This window comes from Phycodurus eques, chromosome 6 (genome assembly GCF_024500275.1).
Source record: "Phycodurus eques isolate BA_2022a chromosome 6, UOR_Pequ_1.1, whole genome shotgun sequence".
Lineage (NCBI taxonomy): Eukaryota > Metazoa > Chordata > Actinopteri > Syngnathiformes > Syngnathidae > Phycodurus > Phycodurus eques.
In genome coordinates, this window is record NC_084530.1 from 29116372 (window position 1) to 29138053 (window position 21682).

A 21682-nucleotide genomic window follows, 5' to 3' on the forward strand; every position below is an offset into this window, starting at 1 on the left:
TGCAAAGGAACCAGGACGACTGTCGTGAGATTTTGAGTGAAAACCTCCTTCCATCAGCAAGGGCATTGAAGATGAAACATGGCTGGGTCTTTCAACAGCGAAGGTAACGATGAAGTGGCTTCATAAGAAGCATTTCAAGGTCCTGGAGTGGCCTAGCCAGTCTTCATATCTCAACCCCATAGAAAACCTTTGGAGGGAGTTGAAAGTCTGTGTTGCCCAGCGACAGCCCCAAAACATCACTGCTCTAGAGGAGATCTGCATGGAGGAATGGGCCAAAATACCAGCAACAGTGTGTGAAAAGCTTGTGAAGACTTAGAGAAAACGTCTGACCTCTGTCATTGCCAACAAAGGGTATATAACAAAGTCAAAAAATATATATATAACAAAATCAAGAAAACACTTAAACAGAATCTGTCCTGACAAAATCTAATTGGAAAAAATATCTAAAAAAGCTCTAACAAAATGACACGATGGAAAGAAATTCCAGAACAGTCGAGAAATAACGTAATGGACAACAGTCTGGAAAGCCATTTCTAAAGCTTTCGGATTCCAGCCAACCATAGGGAAGAGCCATAAACCTCAAATGTTTATGGCTCTTCTCAAAGTCCAGACTTAAATCAGAGTGAAATGCAATGACGTGACCTTATAAAGGCCGTTCATGCTCAAAAACCTGAATTCAAACAATTCTGCAAAGAAGAGTGGCCTAAAATATCTCCACAGAGATGTGAAAGACTCATTGCCAGTTATAGAAAACGCTTGATTTCAGTTGTTGCTGCTGAGAATGGCCGTTTAGGCCATTACTTTTTCACACAGGGTCAAGTAACGTTGAATAGTTTTTTTTCCTTAATAAATTGTATCACCATTTAAAATATGCACTTTAAGTTCACGTGGGTTATATTTGTCTGTTATTTACATTTGTTTGATGATCTTAAACATTAAAGTCGGGGAATTGCAAAAATAATAAGAATTTGAGAAGGGGGCCAATACTTTTTCACGCCAATGTACTCAAATATTTTCGGTCTACAGCCAAAATATAGGAATTGGCCTCACAGTTCCAATACTTTTGGCAGAGTGTACAAATTAATAAAAGATATGGCTAAAAACTTAAATTGGAAGACATTTGTCTTCTCTTTTTTAACGAATTTAGTAAGAGACAAGGGCTGCCAGTCTACAGCCTAGACTAGACTACAAACTACAGGATTTTAGCCCCAATATTGGCTCTAATCGAGCCAGTCTATCGCATGCGATTTCCCAGATTGGATTTGACATATTTTGTCAAGAATGACAAAACGTCTTGGAGTGTGACAATCCACGACCAATGATTTAGCCCTACGATGCCAAAGTGAAAATTCTTTTGATTCTTCTTATTTTTGGGGGAGATATCTTCTGTGTAGTGTGACATATCAACGACAACTCTCCGACAGATGTCAACCAATAGGATTGAGTTTTGTGACCGGCGTATCGCCTCCCGTGCTTGCCGTTGTCAACATACTTGGTCGCTGTTGTCAACATTTATTCACGCGCACAAAGCAATGTTTACCGAAGGTTTAGTCCATGATTCGACAGAATGCCGGCATATTTCTGTACAAAGTTATTGCTAGCACAAGCTTGCTATGCTACATAACGTTTTATTGCCTGCTTGCGAGCCATATCAAAAGTACATGAACATTCCTCAAACCCTCCTTGAATGACTAACCCAAAACGTCATCTCCTGAGCACCCGGTGACATTGCATGTTTTTCTCCTCTTTTTGGCCTTTTTTTCTTCAACATTCCTGCAGAAATCCATTGTTTGACAACAACTTCTTGTTGCCAGGCTAACTGTTCTATTCGGTGGCGGTGAAAGATGACACATTTTCTGATCACGCCTCCCCTACTGTTTTGATTTGACAAGGTAAAGCCCAGTGATCATAAAAGACTGGATACCGTGGTATCGGAATACATGTCATGTAGTCTTTCCACTTTCTGTCCGAGATACGGTGAGATTTTAGGGCAGCAGTCTGACATAGTGCAATCGTGAAAGACCAAATTTGTCTTGTAGTCTGATCCAAGTATAATGTTATGGATTGACTCTTTGGTAGCAATGCAGATTTACAGTGTTTTGTTGCTCTATCCTTTAATTGATACAGTTTTCTTGAAGGATTACTCGTCATCTTAAATAGCTGATAGCTATTTAAAAAGTGGCTCATGTATAAAACATGAACTGAATTGGTCAGGCGTCGAGGGGGTCCAGTTTGGTGACTTCAGTATTGGATCTCTGCTTTTGGCAGATGATGTGGTTTTGTTGGCTTCATCAAGCCGTGATCTCCAACTCTCACTGGAGCGGTTCGCAGCAGAGTGTGAAGCGGGTGGGATGAAAATCAGCACCTCCAAATCTGAGACCATGGTCCTCAGTCGGAAAAGGGTGGCGTGCCCTCGCCAGGTCGTAGATGAGATCCTGCCACAAGTGGAGTAGTTCAAGTATCTTGGAACAGAAGAATGGAATGGGAGATCGACAGGTGGATCAGTGCAGCGTCTGCAGTGATGCGGACTTTGTCGGTCTGTTGTGGTGAAGAAGGAGCTAAGCCGAAAGGCGAAGCTCTCAATTTACCGGTCGATCTACGTTCATACCCTCACCTATGATCACGAACTGTGGGTCGTGACAGAAAGAATAAGATCCCGGACTTAAGTGGCCAAAATTAGTTTCCTCTCTCTTCAAGATTGTGGTAAACTGGGAAGATTACGGTGAACTGGCAATCTGTTAATAGGGTTGAGCTGCTAATTTAATTGTTTAAACATAAGTGGTGGTGGTTTGGCAATGTTATAGGCTGCTGTTTTTCGTCAGTGTGTGTGTACGATACTATATGTAGCCTAAATTTAAAGATTGTGGGATTAGAATCTTAAATTCTGTACATTCTTGTGGAACTTACTGAATTTTCATACTGAAATGCACATCACATAGTAACCATAGAGGTGAAGAAGAACCCAAAGATCACTGTGGCTGAGCTCCAGAGATGCAGTCGGGAGATGGGAGAAAGTTCCAAAAAGGCAACCATCACTGCAGGCCTCCCACCAGTCGGGGCTTTATGGCAGATTGGCTAGACGGAAGCCTCTCCTCAGTGCAAGACACATGAAAGCCCGCATGGAGTTTGCTAAAAAAACACCTGATGATGATAAGATTCTCTGGTCTGATGAGACCAAGATTGAACTTTTTGGCCTTAATTCTAAGCGGTATGTGTGGAGAAAACCAGGCACTGGTCATCACCTGTCTAATACAGTCCCAACAGTGAAGCATGGTGGTGGCAGCATCATGCTGTGGGGGTGTTTTTCAGCTGCAAGGACAGGATGACTGGTTGCAATCGAAGGAAAGATGAATGTGGCCAAGTACAACGATATCCTGGACGAAAAACTTCTCCAGAGAGCTCAGTACCTCAGAGTGGGCTGAAGGTTCACCTTGCAATAAGACAATGACCCGAAGCATACAGCTAAAATAACGGAGGAGTGGCTTCAGAACAACTCCGTGACTGTTCTTGACTGGCCCAGCCAGAGCCCTGACTTAAACCCAATTGAGCATCGCTGGAGAGACCTGAAAATGGCTGTGCACCAACGTTCAACATCCAACCTGACAGAACTGGAGAGGATCTGCAAGGGGGAATGGCAGAGGATCCCCAAATCCTGGTGTGAAAAACTTGTTGAATCATTCCCAAAAAGACTCATGGCTGTATTAGCTCAAAAGGGTGCTTCTACTAAATACTGAGCAAAGGGTGTGAATACTTATGGCTGTGTGACATTTCCGTTTTTCTTTTTTAATAAATCTGCAAAAATTTCAACAATTCTATTTTTTTGTCAATATGGGGTGTTGTGTGTACATTAATGAGGGAAAAAAAAGAACTTAAATGATTTTAGCAAATGGCTGCTATATAACAAAGTGTGAAATATTCTGACTACTTTCCATACCCACTGTACTTGCCACATTTCTAGAAGAGTCAGAAATAAAAGTGCCATCCTATTACAGTAGTTAGGACCAAATTGAAATTGGTAATTATAGCAAATCAATCAATAAAATATGGAATTTCAGATTTCACACCGACCTTACAAACGTTGATTTTTAAAAAGAACATGTTATTACATGTTTCTCAAGAAAACACACCGTGAGCCATTGCTACACAATAACTGCGGAGCTCGGTGTAGGAGCTTTCTGCAGTAACTACATAGAGCGATAGGAGCCATTTTGGAACGTTGACTGCAATCGATTTAAAGTGGAAGCAGGGAGTGGGGGAGGGGAAGTGTCGCGTTGCTCACATGAGTACCAGCGGGTGTACTGTTGTAAGTCCTAAAGATCGTGGACTGTTTGCATTTTGTTGTGCTCCTTTTGTAAAAGTGATCATGCTCTCTACTCATGACCATGTTTGGAAAGGAATAAGCTCTGAACATGGTGGATTCTACCCTACAAAATAACTGTTTGCCTTTGATACAAAAAAATACTTGGGGAGCTCGGCCACATTTATAGCTCAATAGACATGAGCGCTAGCAGCTATCTAAAGACAGCGCTCTCCCTCTCTCAGTCAAGCTAAGTGAAATAGAAACAATATTGATATAAAATGACATAAAAGACGTGAAGCTGAGACTTGCTTAAGCTGAACGTGTCCTTGCTTTAGGGCTGTCTGTTGAAACCCCCTTTCTACTGCAATGGTCTAGTCCGGGTTGGGCTCTAAAAACTTCCAACTGGAGCAGGCAGACTGCTGGTGTGGGGGAGGGGTTGTTGCCGCTCTGTGTCTGCCTCTTGATTTCAGACCTGACTGTTTGGTGCTAGCTGTAGTCCAACTGTAAAACTTTCAAATATGGTTAATTTAAAGCTGCTCATTACATCATTGCAAGTTTTACAACACTGCAACATGTATTAAATGGAAATCATAATTTTAGCCTCTTTGGGGAGCTTGGTTGCAGTAATTTGGCACATTTTTGGTTTTGTTAATTCTGTTGCATTATGAACCAAGATGCCTTTTTGTTATTGTTTTATATGCACCCATAAAGACCTTACGCGGTAGCATAACGCTAAAGAATACTCAACATGCGCCGAGTGAAAACTGGCGCTTCTACCCTCCCCCACCTTTTCTTCCCTTTTTTCCTTCTACTCAGCCTGTGTTGTTAGCCTGTGAAAAAAGAAGAGCAAATTATGCGTACTCCCGTTTGGCAGGCCAGGAGGCGGTGCTTTTTGATTTGCAAATTTTCACATTATTTGTGCTGTTGTTGTTCATTTTTTTCCCCCCAAATTATTTATCAGTTTTATTGTCCACTTGAGATCACTTCACTGTGTCTTAATTTTGGCTGTACAATTTAGCAACTGAGTTCGAAATAACATCGGAATTTGTATTTACAGTTCAGTGCCTGCAGTATTCGCGTTATCAGGTGAAGAAAGAAGTAAATCGTTGAAATAGATGACAGTTGTTCAACTTATTGAATTTATCAGCTGGTGCAGGGTAGTCTCTAGTTTGATATTTATCGGATAACATTTAAAAACCATGCTGACCCAGTGGAGAAAGAGAACATGGTTATAATTACGAACGCTACTATCAGTATTGTGCGAAATTTGCATCTGGTTCATCACTACTCAACATCGTTGTCTGTTTGGATATTCATTAAGTAACTTGTTGAGAACTATGCAAAGAAAAAAATATCATAATAATAATAATAACAATAATAAGTGCTGTCACACAAGATGTATCCAAGGCAGTAGGATCAGAGCACCAGCAGACCTGGTGGCCATTTTGAGTTTCAGTGAATCCAGATGAGCACAGTGAAGGTGGGGGAGGGGAACCATATGCACCCTGCGCAGTATTATTGGAATGCAGACTCTTGAGTTCTCACTGACTTGCCTTGAATTTGACTGCTCCTATAAATACAGGTAAATACAGTATTTTAAAAAATAGATCTACACTTGATGTTTGTCTCAACGCTTTACTCATACTTAAATAGTCATCATATAACGTGGTCTCTTAGCAACAACATAAACAAGAGAAATCCAATTTCATTTTATGTTTATAAGCGTTCATGCTGTTTTTCCTTCCAGTTCCGTACATGAAAATGCAGTTTTCTGCTCATAGATTTCCCTTGTTTTTTCTTCCTGGGTGGTAGGCGGAGTCTGTTCAAGGATCTGCTCATGTCTCAGCAGAGCATGCTGCTCGCAGGAGAACTGGTGGCCATTTTGTGTTTCTGCACTATCACGAGGTGGGGGATGGGCAAAGAACCTACATGCTGTTTGTTTATTTCTTATAACAGGGCTTTTAAAGAAGATTGATTGGAGTTGCTAATTAAAGTTCATTTATGTCACGTTTAACATTTCTTCATCTGATACTTCATATACAAAAAATATGCCTCATTTTTATAGCTAAGAAAAGATCAAATCACAAATTAAACCCATTCTGTGAACAACACAGCAAACTTTAAAAAATAGGTAATTAGTATATTTCAAGTCAATTTTAAGCATTAGTTCTCTCTTTACCCCACCCCCCGTTGTTTTCATACCCTCAGCCGTTTCTGAATGGTTCAGTCCATTCAACAACCGCTTTGTCTGCTCTGGTAGCGAGAGGGCAGATGGAGGCTTTGCAGTGTTTCCGACTGTGCTCTGCTTTCATACGCTGCAAGGCTACCATGCTTGACTACATTTTTCATCTTTTGACTTTGTGTTAATAGTTGACAAAATGCCTTTTTTTTGTTAATTAACCTTTGTGGTAATTGTCTTGCTCCGTTTTCCATCTCCGTTCATGTTTTTCCATGAAGTGCTTGTTCGGCTTCTTTTCATACATGTATCGTAAGCAAAAAATGTAAAGCCCCTAACATTTAATTTCCTATTACCCTATTTGGGTGCCTTTAATGGTAATGAGATTTTTTTAATTACATGAATATTTGACCCTTTTGCCTTTTTGAATAAGCTACCATTTCACCACAACCATTTCACAGTGGTTCAGTCCATGTGAGAAAAGGAAGGGGGGCTGGGGTGGGGGAAAGGGGACGCAGTTGTGTGTGGCGCAGAGCAGGGTTGCTGCCGCAAATGGGTTGAGTGGAATTTGGAGCTGTCTGTGCTGTGCCTCTGTATGTAATTCTTTAGGTTTATTGAAAAAAAAAAATCATTTTCCACCAATTTTCTTGTTTTTGTGGCATGGTATTAATGGCTTTGAAAAATATTTTTTCTTTAACTTAATGGTATGGTCTGAAGTAGGCTCCTCCCCTTATGCTTTTATCTTTCCTTTGGTCGAGTCGTTTTTATGAGCACCTGGGGGGGGGGGGGGGGGGGGGTATAAAAATATAATAGCAATCAAAGCCCACTCCTCCCAAAACACGAGAAACTCCACTGTAAGCATCCACAACTTGTTTTCCTCAGTACAAATTGAAACCACTAAAGCAGAATCTCGGACAGTTTCTCAAGCGTTAGTCAGTTTTTTGGGTATAGCAACTTAATCCATTTATAAACCTGATGTGTAATCTGGGATAGTCTTTGACCTTGATTTAATTTTGCCCTCGACAAAGGACATTTCCCTTTCTCCCCTGCCCTTTTTCTGAATGGTTTAGTCCATACTGGCTGTAGTTTTCCATACGGTGTACTAGCCCGTGCTAGAGTTGGGGGAGGGGTGTTGCTTGGCAACTGCTTGTGCAAGTTACTCTCGTTCTGTCTGTCTGTGCTCCTAGCTACAGTTTTTATTATTGACGATCACTATGCTGTACCCTAGCATGGTGTCAACATGAGATTTTTACAGAATTATACACACAAAGGATTAACTATTTGTTTAATAAGTAATAATGATTTTCTTGGGGTTTATTTAATTTAGAAATCAGATATCTACATCTTGAAAAGCTTGACAGTTCTTTCAGTTTTAGCACATATTACAAGGTAGATCAGATCACACATCCTATCGCAGGATGCACCCCGACTTGGAACAAGATGGACTAGTCTTGAAGAGCTCCTCCTTCTTCAGTCTGTTTTCCTGCAGGCCTGCACAGCTTTTCCCTTCCCCCACAATCATCAGGGGTCGAGATCATGTATCCTGATACAGATAGACCATTGTTTGTTTTTAAAGCACATTTAACATTTTATATACATATCACCTTTGATATGAATTGAAGTTCATTGTAGCTTCACTTGCCCTATAGGTTATGTTCAAAGTCATTTGCTCGGATGTCATTTTGCTATGCTATGCTAACCAAAGAAGTTAGTGTTGTAGTAGTAATGTATTAAAAGCATAACGGTATGGCTTCAATATGGCCTTTTTAAATATTCATGGAAACATTACCAGTACCATGTGACCAACTACACGTGACACATTCTTGTGAGAAGTGTAGGTGTCATCTATCCGTGCACTGTTGGTTCGAGTTGTTCTTTAGAACCTCTGCACCGCACTGTAAAATTATATAGACATCAGATTAGTATGCAGTTGTGTGAGCCCTATAGTATTCACTCTATAAATGTGAGGAGACTATTTGTTGGATGTCATGGGTTAGGGTAAATAACAAAAGCAAAATAGCACACACACCCTATCACATGATTCACCCCTACCAGTAAGAATGAAATGGACTAGTCCGAAAAGAGCTCCTCCTCCTCCTTCCTCATATGTTCCCCTGCTGGCCTGCTTAGGCTTTCCCTTCCCCCACAATTACAAAGCAACAAAAGCCGCAATCTTAAACTTCCTGCTCAAGGTTGACAATTCTTTGATTTTAAAGCATGCAGCTGATCATAGATATTTTTATACATATATGTCAGTCAATCTGTACACTGTTCTCAGTGAAGCTTTATATTTTGTCAAGGTCATTCTTTGATGCTAAGCTAGTCCAAGAATTAGCATTGTAGCTATATAGTATAGCGTTTGTGTAGCATTTTAGCTAGTAAAATTGATTGTAGAAACACAACTATAATAAATACGCATTTTGTTTGAAAAATATTCTTCCCCGAAAACACAACACTTTAAAGACCAAAGTGTAGTATAATTAGATAACATTAGATACAATTTTGACATTTGCCCGGATGTTAGCAGGTTCTGCCAAATATCATAGGAAGCAATTTTGATTTGTGGCAGAAGTTTTAAATGCTCATGTTTGAGTCATTTGTGGTGTGATAAGGTTTCTAATTTTGACTTCAGCGTGGGTGGCTGCTATATATCCTAGACTTAATGCACTAGATATCTGGTTTACGGTAGCTGTGTATCTTTGTTTGGTTGTGGTGGCACGGTGACCGACTGGTTAGAGCGTCTGCCTCGCAGTTCTGACGAGCGGAGTTCAATCCCCGACCCCGCCTGTGTGGTGTTTGCGTGTTCTCCCCGTGCCTGCGTGGGTTTTCTCCGGGCACTCCGGTTTCTTCCCACATCCCAAAAACATGCATGGTAGGTTAATTGAAGACTCTAAATTGCCCGTCGGTGTGAATGTGAGTGCGAATGGTTGTTTGTTTGTATGTGCCCTGCGATTATTGGCTGGCAACCAGTTCAGGTTGTACCCCGCCTCCTGCCCGATGATAGGTGGGATTGGCTCCAGCACGCCTGCGACCCTAGTGAGGAGAAGCGGCTCAGAAAATGGATGGATGGATTTGTTTGCTTGTTTGGTAGCTATTGTCAACTGATGAATCCATAATAGCGATTCTGAGTATACTTGTATAAGTCTCAATGTTTGGTAAATGTTCAATCTTCCTGTTGAAGCTTCCAGTAGACTTGCAATAAAATATACTTGCAGTTTATGCTTAATTAATGCTAGCAAATACGTTTACTTAAATGCCTTACATTGTTACTGAGCAGTGCAACCGGATCCCTCCGACAGAGAACCTCTTTCAGCTAGCTAGTGAGAGTTGTGCCTGGCAGCAAACAGCAGAGCCAACGGCCATTTTGAGTTACTGCACTGAATCCTGGCGCAGAAAATGAAGTCGCTGGGTGGGGGAGGGGGAGATTGAGCTCTGCGCAGTGTGCGCTGATGTTGGAATGTTGCGGTAATCATGCTTGTAGATCACACCCTCCTTACTTGTTTATGCTAAATTGAATAAATTTCTGGGATTTACCTTGATGTTATGGTTTTGAGTCACTACAGGAAGAGGACTTTTTGACATGAATGGACATTATTGTGTATCTGCACAAGCATCTCATCTGACGAAGTAACTAATCAGTAATATTTAACGAGAATTTTGTTTTTCTCACACCAAAATACAAACAAAGCCTTTTCATCTCGAGTCATGCAGGTCAGCAATGCAGCGAGGCTAACCTACATAAATAGACACAGGCATATTATTATGTGGTTGGAAATCATCTTGCCATCGTCACTGTATTACAAATTATTTTTGTTGTTTTTGTGATGTTTTGTATTTATATGGCCTTAAAATGTGTATAATATTTTAGAAATCTGTGCATTTGCAGTTTATGCATTCCCTTATATACATACAAATCACTTCAAAATCTCTGATGGAGCCATTGTGTGCAAATTAAAGGCACATATAGTTGAATCATGTTAAAAATTCAAAAGGTGCTTCAAAGATAAAATGCGCACAACACTCTAAACTACGGAAAAGCTTCCATGTTTTGCATAACCTCTGTACTGGTGCCGAGACGGCCTAAATTCATACACTCTGATTGGCTGAGGATTGAACCAATAGGAGCGTGGGGGGATGGGAGGAAGGTTAGGTTGCTGCAGCTTGTTGTTAGCTTCAGTGTCATTTGTGTTCGTCAGATGGCAGGCCAAAGGTAAAACGTAGACTTTATAGATTGAACTAAAATTTAGATGTGGAGCAGGTAAAGCTGTCCTGACTAAAATCCTGTTTTTGGCTCACTGAGCTCCACCGTAGCTGTGGCCATGTTCCACCGCAAAACAAATTGAGTTGTGTGTGTTATGAGAGAGATCTTTACCGAAGAATCTTTGAGAGAATTGTTAAAACAAAAATCCATCGGGTCACAGGTTGGTATGCAGATCTGGGAAAGAACTTTCTGGAAAAGGACAACCATGACATCCATAGGGTTCTAGAGTGCCCTCTAGTGTTTCTTCTCAAAAGCTACAATCTTTAGTTTCCTATGCAGAGTGTAGTCATCCCCACAGACCCCGACCGAAGGTGTAAAGATTATGCAGCGACCCTCCAATTAACCGGTTGGGCTTTTTAAACCCTTAAAGGCTCATCATGGCCTCTAATATCTCCTTGTCATTCCACAGGCAGCAATGGAAGTTGTTGTGACAGAGGAGAAGAAGAAGATATTCCGTGCCAGGAAAACCATGAAGATCAGTGATCGGCAGCAACTCGAAGCTCTTCACACCACTCTGTTGACAGCAGCGTCGAGTTCATCTGAGCCGTCTCCGCCTGAACCGTCTCCGCCGCCGCCTCTAATGAACGGCTCGCACAGAGAGGATGGACAAAAGGACCTGGAGCAAAACAGCCACCAGGACTCAAACTCCCCCATCGCTACATCACCTGCCTCTGTGACCTCTCTGAGCTCTCCCGCTCCGTTTCTGTCGCTCAATCTGTCCCCCTCACCCGTACCATCGCAAAGTCCAAAAGAAAAGGACGAATCCCTTTCAGGCCCTTCGTCACCATTCCAATCTATAAACTTTGAACAGAAAAAGGAGGAGGAAAAGACTTGCTTGCCGTCATCATCGGTGAAGGAAACCTCTGAAACAGCAGCAAAGGAATCCAAAGAGCCGCAGGAGTACACCAAGGAGTTGGAAAAGACCGAGGTAACGACCTGAGTCACTGTTGAGCTTGTTAAAGTGGTTTAAGTTTATAAAGGAATAACTGAATTTCTCTTCTTTTAGGAGGACCAAACCACACCAGAAGACAAAGCTAGCGATTCCGATCAGGACTCTGCTAAAGAATCCGTTTCTTCTTTGCATCCAGTATCTGATGGCACTGTCCCAATGGAAACAGACACTACACAGGCCAAGGACACAGCCCAAATAAAGTCTTCTACTTCCAATAATTCCGTTCCTTCGCTCTCTTCCTCTGTGGATGTAAAACGGGGGAAGGACATAGAGGATGGGACTGGCAAAGATCAAGCTAAGAAAGGCTTGCTAAAGCAAGACAAGATAGAGGTTACCATTGTTAAAATGGAGGCCAAAAAGGAGAAAATGGACGTTGGTCAGACTTCGAAGCCATCGCGCCCATCATCCACTCCACCATGTAATACAGGTAAGAGGCGCTGGCAATTGCTTAATATTGTTAGTATAATATCTCATAACAGGTATGCAGTGGTGCCTGGAGTGACCACACATAAGTTTTTCGAGATACGAGCCCTCATTCGTCCTTTTTAGGTTTGACTTGTGAGCACAAACTTGAGATATGAGCGTTGCATGGTGGCAGTGAACTCAATTCAACTCGGTTCACAATAAGCAGTAGGTTGGCAAATATCGAATAATTCATCAAAAAAGAGGCTTCAAGATGTTTAATTCCAGTTGAAGTTTCCTTCAAACTAAACAGCTTTTCCCCATGAAAATGGCATTGACATGCTCACGGTTAGCATCAGTAGTTGTCATTTTAGAAGTAACGAATATTTGAAGAGAAACGCATTTAGACAGATAATTTAATAATACTCAGTCACAGGCACATATTCTTTATCCTCTACAAAAAATACCAATATTAAAGCGTTTTACTGAGTCACAGTAGTAGTAGTAGTACTATTCTTTTTCGTTTGCATCTCCATGACTGTATGGTATTGTACTGCCTCCTGGTGGCCAAGGCCGGCACACCGGAAAGAGAAGCACAATGAATAGAGTTTATGTGCAACCAACCTCCGTGTTCGGCAAAACAGGAGACACACACACACACACACACACACACATACACGTTTTAAAGTACAACTTTACAGAGATGTATTTTTCCTTCTAAAAACCTCAAACACAACATTTGCTTTTTGGGGGGCAGGCTAAAACAGACTAATGGCATTTCCGTTCATTTCGATTGTGGAAAGATGATTTGTTTTGAGTCAGAACCCAAATTCAACTTGTATCTCAAGGCACCACTGCATAGCTAATAAAAAGTAACAAAATCTACCTTAAACTACACTTAATTCATTTGTGTCAAGTTCATTCTTACACAGAGGTTGATATAAGGCCGATGACAAGGAACGCTGCAACAGGATTTAATTACTTTGAATGTTTGCATTTAATCTGCAGTGGGAAAATGTGGCAATTTCTTTGGCCCATTATGATCTAATTATTGAAATCTGCTTGAAGGATAAGGGGAGCCGGCATTGCGTTCCAATGGTTGTCTCTTGTAATAGTTAAGGTCATATGCGAATGGCAGAGGTTGGTTTTGAAGACATGTTTTGCACTCACAGGTACAAAGCATATTAAACATTATTATTTTATACTTATCATTGTGACCGAATGTAATGAGGATCAAATTATTGATTGACTTCTGATCAGTCCAGGATGTAATCTGCCTCTCGCCTAAGGTCTGCTGGGGATAGGCAGGCTCTTGCTTCCGTGAAAAATATAAACCCAGACCTGCCAACATGTATGCATTTAGTATCGCAAGTATGCATTTTTTCCCTGAAACTACGCTGCTACGATTTGTCACTCTAGACTGAGCGACAAAGCTTGTGAGGCCTGTCATCCAAATTGTGCATGTGCAATACTCATGTCTGACAGCAAGGGGAAACGGTGACCAAAAACAAACAAAATTTTACATAGTTCGCCAGGTCTGCTGAGTTGTCACTGACTAAATCTAATTTCTTTATGCGCAACAAACGGAGACAAACGTTTGGAGAAGTGAGACATTCGCTCCTCAATGTTGTCATTTCATGGAAAAGTTAATTAAACGTTTGACGTGTCACAAATCAATAGTCTCAATGGCTGAATTATGACTATGACATCACGTGTCCACGTGATGCTTTGTTCAAAGGGTATTAAATTAAACTCAAATATGAACAACACTTTTACTTTTCGCAACTCTGCATATTTATAGTGACTTGTAAATATGTATACAATGTTGATTATTTGGTATGCTACTTATGTGTTACGTAGAATTCAAAAACAGTGCAGACCCATCAAAGGTTTTTTGATATGATAAATTATTTTCACAAAATTACTTGCTAGTTGTAATTAAGTGTCATTTCAGTATTAAATACTGGCCACAATAAAGCAGACTCAGCAAGGAATGACGAAACCAAAAGATTCACTTTTTAACTTGAAGTCCTGCTCCGTGTACGATCCAGCTGGTGTGCGGCTATTTTATGCGTAACTGTTAAGGAGCTAAAAGAGTTCTGCGAAGGAAACATTGATGGTTCCTCGATTACAGCTCCTCGAACCACCCCAATGCATGCTCCAAGGATGCGCATTTAAGAGAATTGAGCTGCGTCTTAATATGGCGGCGTGAGAACAACTTGCGGGTCACGGTCGAAACATCGAGGAGTGAGAAACGTTGCAGTTAAGAGAAATGAGATTTGCAATTTGCAAGGTCTCAAATGTCACTTTCAAAATAAATGCTGCATCCAGACTGGTAGGAAGTTAGAAATATCTATAAAATAGCTTTTACTTGGCTCGTTGGATTTATGCTGTGATGTTTTTCCTAAATCTTAATCTCCAACACCAAATAATGACATCCTCCACATGCATCACTAGAATGAACAAATACTTTACAAGATTATTTTATGAAAAATGAACAGCGCAAATCTCATGAAAAAGTTATTGTCAATAACCAACTTTTGTATTCGACTGATTTGGTTTTTCGTGTAACTGATCAAATGGAAATGGAATGTTTTTATGATCAATTTATATTTTGTTCAGTATGTTAAGTTTTTTTTTTTAAATCTGTAGAATTTATTTTGTACTGTATAAATGGGTTGCCCATGTTCTCTTCCTCTTTGCTTGGACCTTAATTCAGATCATCATGTCTTAGAAAATTAGGCAGCGTCACATATAAAAACAGGTGTTTTTGTCTGGTTGCTTTTAGTAGACTTTGTGTGAAAAATAATATGTGAGTGATTAAATTTGAGTACAATAAATGTCATATACAAGGTGACAGCATATCTTCACCATGTCTTTGTTCCTCAAACAGTGTCAGAGGAGCGAAATTGTACCTCTGGAATCAAGCGCACTTTATCAGAGGGCTTTGACAAAGAAGGGCATTCTATAAAACGGGAAGGGAAGAGACAGAAGATGGAACAAGGAGAATTGGAGGCTCAACTGGAACTCAAAATCACTGCAAAAGCTGGGAGTGATCACAAACTTGAGAAGGTAAGTGTAGAACAAACAAAAAACAGCGCGTCCACATTGAACAGTTGCCCAACCTCCCTGCTTTCCGCTGTTCGTATTGGACAGTGCTTGTTCCACACTATTTTGCACCGCCCCTGCTGCCTACGAGCTCCAGCTAGCCAAATAAACGATGGAGAGCTGCAGGAATGAATGTTCGCTTCACGTCCGGTGTCAATGCAGCATAAATCACGAATCATGTCCTCCATGGGAGCGAATAAGCTACACTTCTGTGGAGTACCATTATCACGAAGGGAGGACAAGGAGTAATTAAATGGAGAAGACTGAGAAGCTATGCTAATTGCTAAGCTATCGTGACATGAAGTTGCAAAACACCAAGATAAGCGATTGGGTGACATAGTAAATATGTCAAATAGGTCTGGCTGGAATAGCGTTATAGCGTAGCGTAACCAAATTTGAAGAGCAAACTAGCAGGCAGATTAATAAGTAGACTTTACGATCTGGTCAGTGTGATCAGTATCGGCCGATAATTAGCATTTAATGCTGATCGGATTTCATGTCATAATTCGCCGATCCGTACAATGACGTCACCGATCGGCGACACACAAAACATTTAACTCTGCGTCGCCGTTGCGTATGAATCCAAAAGCTAGTTTATTTTTAGCCTTGACTTGTGGCGCAGTACTGTAACTATCTGACGACCAATAAAGTTTTTTTCAATTTTGTCGTTTAAAAATATGTCATCGGTGTGTGATTATTTTGTGGTGTCTCAGACAAACATTATTTCTGTCATGTTGTAATGTTGCGCTGACCTAAACTTATGTCAGTGGCCAATCCTTGAATGCCCCCTAGAGGTCATTGATGTTTTCACTTTTGTCTAAAATGCTAGAGAATAATTTTGAGCTGGGATGGGCTCCAGCACGCCCGGCAACCCTTGTGAGGATAAGCAGTACAGAAAATGGATGGATGGATACAGTACTCAGTATACAGTACACAAGTATGTACAATAAATTAACAAGTCATGTAAATGGACACACTGCTCCATCTTGTGATCGGATCGGTGATCAGTTATCGTTTTTTTGAACTTGCTGATCGGTGATCGGCCCCAAAAATCCTGATCGTGTAAAGCCTATTAATAAGTGTCTAGAGAGAATAAATACTGCAATCCACAATAACGCTCGACAGCCGCACAAGACTGAACCGGAAATCAGAAATGAATTAGTACGTCATCACTAGTCCGCGACGTCACTTAATAAAAGGGGCCTATAAATTTGAAGGTACATTAATCCAATAACTGTTTATGATAACCTGATGATGTATAATGATAGGATGAGCTTTATTATTCCCACAGTGGGGGAATTCGCATCATTTCAGCAGCAATAGTGGATACAGGAAATACAAAAAGAGCATGCAAGAAAAGACATTTGGCTGCAGATGTGTCTGCCATTACAAGGTTGCTGAAATAAATGCATTAAAATAACAAATAGGGAAGCCATAATTTATTATCACTTACAATTGTAATGATTGTTGAGCAGTATGCAGCATTATTTTCATCCTATTACAGTGACATAATTTTAACAATATGGAAATTTAAGACACTGTTCCGGACGTAAATTCCTCTCTGTTGGCAGCTTTTGCAGTCATAGCCATAAATGCAATTTTACGCAAGTTGGCATAGTAATTTCTTTTGGATTTTTGGATTTCAGCATACGGCCCTGAGTTCCTCGTTTTTTGGTTTCGGACAAGGTTTTTAATTTCAGTGCATCAAAAATTTGAACTGTTGTGCCAGTTTCATGCTTTTTCCATAGTATCACAACTTACAGTATTTACCTTCAGATGTAAGCTACGTCTAATAACTAACCATTGTATCTGTTTTACACGTTCTTAGATCGTGCAGCAGTTAGTGGGCGAAAGGCTGAGGGACCTTGAGATGACAATTTTTGAGAAACATTTCCAAGAGTTGAAGGGCAGAGTTGACAAGATTGACTGTGCCACAAAACACCAAGTGGCCATTAATACTCTCCAAGTAAGTTCAAGAAACAAGCGGTTCTTAACTGTTGTCACCTGGGGTGCTGCATTTCCCTAATTTTGCAAAGTAGCAACCCACATTTATAGAGGGAACAGGAGGGAAAATGTATAATTAAAAAAAAAAAGCCTTTGAAAACATGTTATATTTTATATGTTCAGAGGGCAAGTCAGAGCATATTAAGAAAATCTGTGTATACAATTAACAACATAAAATGATATCAGAATGTCTCACCACTGTCTCAATATTTTGCCTACTTTTTAGGAAATGAAAAATGTAGACGCGCAACAGTGACTGTTTGATCAATCTGAATGATTAAGCCAGTGTTTACAACCTCTATTGTGCCAAGGCACGTATTTTAAATATGAAAAAATGGCACGCCACCAAACAAAAATGTCTCAAAAAGCAGATGGATAGCAGGTTAATCATGTACATTTTGCCATCTTCTAGAGTCTTTATTTGTTCTCCCTGTCACTATATGTCACTGGCACAGAAGAGGAGGAAGAATCACCTTTATTGTCATGAACATGCATGCATACACACGAAATTTGTTCTCTGCATTTTACCCATCACAGTGAACACACACACTTATTAGTGGAACACCCTGGAGCAGGGGGCAGCTGAAGCGCCCGGGGAGCAGTTCGGTGTATCGGTGTCTTGCTCAATGACACCACAGCCGTGAGTCCGGGGGATGTGGGCGCATGGTCCGGTCGGGGTCTTGAACCCAGGTCCCCGACGGTGACCGATAAAGCGGAATAATTCCCCAGGGCACAACTGACGTTTGTAAGCCAGAGACTGAGCTGCACTGTGTTTGCTTACGGAGTAGCTTATATGTTTCCTCTGCAAACTCTGTACGCCTCTGTACCGTAACAGAAATTCGAAACATGAACACATGTAATTTTTGCAAATTTTAAGATTCTCTTCTTACTTCTCAGGCCAAAATAGCCCGACTATCAAAAAAGTTTGGGGAGGCCAATCAGGCATCAGAGAACAAAAGGAAACAGGAGGTGAGAAATAGGGTTGATCTTGCTGAAATGTTTGCATTGGTTAAGCGAGTGATGAGGTGTGGAAGTATTCACAGGGTATGATGTCTCAATGTTTGTAGGCTGCTTCCACTGCTATGGCTGCTGCCTCTGCTGCTGCTGCTGCTGCCAAGACATCATCTGTTGGAAATACCCCCCAAGTTCAACGGTAAAGTGTCCATACAGAGAATAAATGCTTATCCCTGCCAGCCATTTAGAGATTCAAATTTTCCTTTTAAGGTTTTGGTCATTGGTTTAACAATAAGGTTTTGAAAGCTGTTTTCCCATCAACTTCACATCAAATGACAAAAGAAATCATAGCTATATTTAATCACTCTTTAAATCGTACAGCAGACTGCAGTGTTTGCTTGTGTGGAAAAAAAAAAAGAAAAAAGAAAACATTGTCCCTTGTATGAACGTGACAATACTGGACTGAGCTGTTCACAGTGTGAATAGTTGACATTGTCCCGGGTTGCTATCTGTAAATTACTGAATTGTACACAAATGGACAAACTAAAGAATCCTTTCATCCACCATATCCATACCATTCCATGTTCGACATCTTCGGTTTATCAGGATCAGCTTAAACGTAAAACTTGATTTCTTCAGACTGGTTTGGACACACATGCCCAGGTCTGTATTGCACACCTGCTTGGGTCCTGGTCCTGAGTCTTGTGACGTTCTACAATATCACAGCTGAGCCTTTCTGCGGGCCGTGCAGAGTGTAGTTACAACTGCACCTCTCCTTCCAACAGCGTGCTCCGTCGGCAGGCGGTAGGGCCGCCGCCCAAGTCGCCCGGACAGCAACTGGCGCTCAGTGACGGGAAGACTTCTGCACACTATGGCAAGAAAGAGAAGGGAAAAGAAGAAAAGGTGGAGGCAAAGGAGAAAAAAAAGGCACGCAACACTACCTTGGCAAACGATCTGGCCGAATACAATGAAGGAAAATGCAAAGCGGACATTAAACTCCGCCCTTTGCCTGCCCACTTGGAGAAAGTTTTGTACCACAACTCCAAGAGAAATATGGACGGTCACCGGCCTGACCGTTACGCCTCTTACATATTTCGATACTTAGTCCCCTATGAAATCTATTGCAACTGGGTGAAAACGGTCAACTATGTGGGCTTATTGGGCAAGGAGGCACTGCCCAAGAACTTGAGGAGGACTATGAGGACATATATCGAGCGTAGATTCCCGGACCTGCCCAGTGGCTGCTGGAGAGAGATTCGTGACCTTATCAATGAAATACTGCGAGTGAAGAGGAGACCCGAATTCTTTCAAAAAATTGACGACAGAAATGGCTTTTTATTTTAACAGCCCCGTGGTAAAGGAACAGAAGCATACTGGGACAATTGTCATTGTGGTGTATATAGTTGTCATAGGACTAGATTCTCATCAATGTACGTTAAAACCATTTCATATTAAAAGGATTTTCAATCCTTGATGATTCATATATATTGTTTGTGGTATTGTCAGCACACATGAAAAGGCCAAAGTGACATGCTGACTAATAGTGAGAACTAAGGTATCTGCTTTAGTTTTGAGAATGAAGCTGCTGAATAAAGTTGTTCAAAGATGGCTCAATAAAGACCAATAAAATGAACCATAACGTGGTCAGTTGTTCCCAATGAGGGCAGCTTGGTCTGCTTGAGGCCTATCGACTCTAAGCCTTGAATCTTTCTAAACAGGCCAGTCCGGACACCAGTGGAGGTGAAGCAGATCCCAGCAACAGCTGTTACTTTACCCCACACTGCTGGTGAGTCACGTCGTCACCCTTCTTTCACTGAGGGTTGAGTAATGTATCGCAGAAAAATAAAGAGAGGACAAAGTTAGACAAAGAACAAGTACACCCGTCCAGTGGCTCTGTTTGCAATTTGGTTTTGCAAAGTTGTTCAGGAATTAACAGCATAGCTTTCGTGTTTTACAATTGTACATTTTTGAAAAACAAGCGGATACAAGCGGCCGAAATGAGTTTCCTCCCTAGGGTGTCCGGGCTCTCCCTTAGAGATCGGGTGAGAAGCTCGGTCATCCGGGAGGATCTCAGAGTAGAGCCGCTGCTCCTCCGCATTGAGAGGAGCCAGATGAGGTGGCTGGGGCATCTGATTCGGATCCCTCCCGGACGCCTCCCCGGTGAGGTGTTCCGGGCACGTTCCACCGGGAGGAGAGCCCGGGGACGACCCAGGACACGCTGGAGAGACTACGTCCTTTGGCTGGCCTGGGAACGCCTCGGGAGCCCCCGGAAGAGCTGGATGAAGTGGATGGGGAGAGGGAAGTCTGGGCGTCCCTGCTAAAGCTACTGCCCCCGCGACCCGACCCGGATAAGCGGTAGAAAATGGATGGATGGATGGATGGATGGAAAAACAATGTACAAACAGGGCGGCACGGTGGACGACTGGTTAGAGCGTCTGCCTCACAGTTCTGAGGACCCGGGGTTCAATCCCCGGCCCCGCCTGTGTGGAGTTTGCATGTTCTCCCTGTGCCTGCGTGGGTTTTCTCCGGGCACTCCGGTTTCCTCCCACATCCCAAAAACATGCGTGGTAGGTTGATTGACAACTCTAAATTGCCCGTAGGTGTGAATGTGAGTGTGACTGGTTGTTTGTTTGTATGTGCCCTGCGATTGGCTGGCAACCAGTTCAGGTTGTACCCCGCCTCCTGCCCGATGATAGGTGGGATAGGCTCCAGCACGCCCGCGACCCTACTGAGGAGAAGTGGCTCAGAAAACGGATGGATGGATATACAAACAGGTTCCGCATACATTTTAAAAAATATTTTAGGATTAACTACATTTATTTAGTCGTTCAATTCAAAAAGTGCAACTCATACAGATTAATTACATTTCAGAAAGTGACTGCCTACCTAATTTCTATATTGAGATTAAGAATTTTTTTGTAATGTAATTTTCAAATTTCCTAAAATGGTGAATTGTGGGTTTTCGTTAGTTGTAAGGTACGATCAAGATTTGACGAACAATTCACTGGTACACTCTTTTGTAGTGAATCTACAGTCAGGTTCATTATTATTGGGACATTGACACAATTCTCTTCTTTTTGACTCTAACCACCACCACAATGGATTTGAAATCAAGATGTGGACTGCAGACTTTCAGTTTTAATTTGAGGGTATTTACGTCCAAATCAGTTGGACGGTGTAGGAATTAGAACAGTTTGTGTATATGCCTCCTACTTTTTAAGGGACCAAACGTAATGGAGCAAATTAATGGGCAAAATTAGCATCCATAAATCAAGCTTTCACTTTTTAATACTTGGTTGCAAATCTTTTGCGGTCAATTAACAGTCATTAACAGTCTGGAACGCATAAACATCACCAGACGCTGGATTTAATTTCTGCTGATGCACTGCCTTGCCTCTACTGCAACTGTCTTCAGTTCCTGCTGGTTCTTGGGGTACTTTCCCTTCCGTCTTGTCTCCAGCAAGTGAAATTCATGCTCAATCAGTTTATTTAAATCTTGTGTCCTACCCTTTGTATTCACTCTGG

General features: G+C 41.5%; 1 protein-coding gene across 4 annotated transcripts in view; it reads left to right on the forward strand.

Annotated features, from left to right (window-relative positions):
• The window catches only part of atf7ip (activating transcription factor 7 interacting protein), a 39427-nt gene that overhangs the window by 10862 nt on the left and 6883 nt on the right, over positions 1-21682 (forward strand). The window contains exons 1-8 of one of the 4 annotated variants that reach the window (XM_061679103.1): positions 7587-8668; positions 11147-11665; positions 11744-12116; positions 14985-15163; positions 17028-17165; positions 18101-18172; positions 18271-18356; positions 19876-19943. In XM_061679103.1, coding sequence (XP_061535087.1) covers positions 8537-8668; positions 11147-11665; positions 11744-12116; positions 14985-15163; positions 17028-17165; positions 18101-18172; positions 18271-18356; positions 19876-19943 — 1567 coding nt within the window. In that variant the 5' untranslated portion in view covers positions 7587-8536. Of the gene's footprint in view, positions 1-7584; positions 8669-8725; positions 10687-11146; positions 11666-11743; positions 12117-14984; positions 15164-17027; positions 17166-18100; positions 18173-18270; positions 18357-19875; positions 19944-21682 lie in introns of those variants that run through there. The other 3 variants (XM_061679106.1, XM_061679105.1, XM_061679104.1) reach the window with 3 other exon arrangements.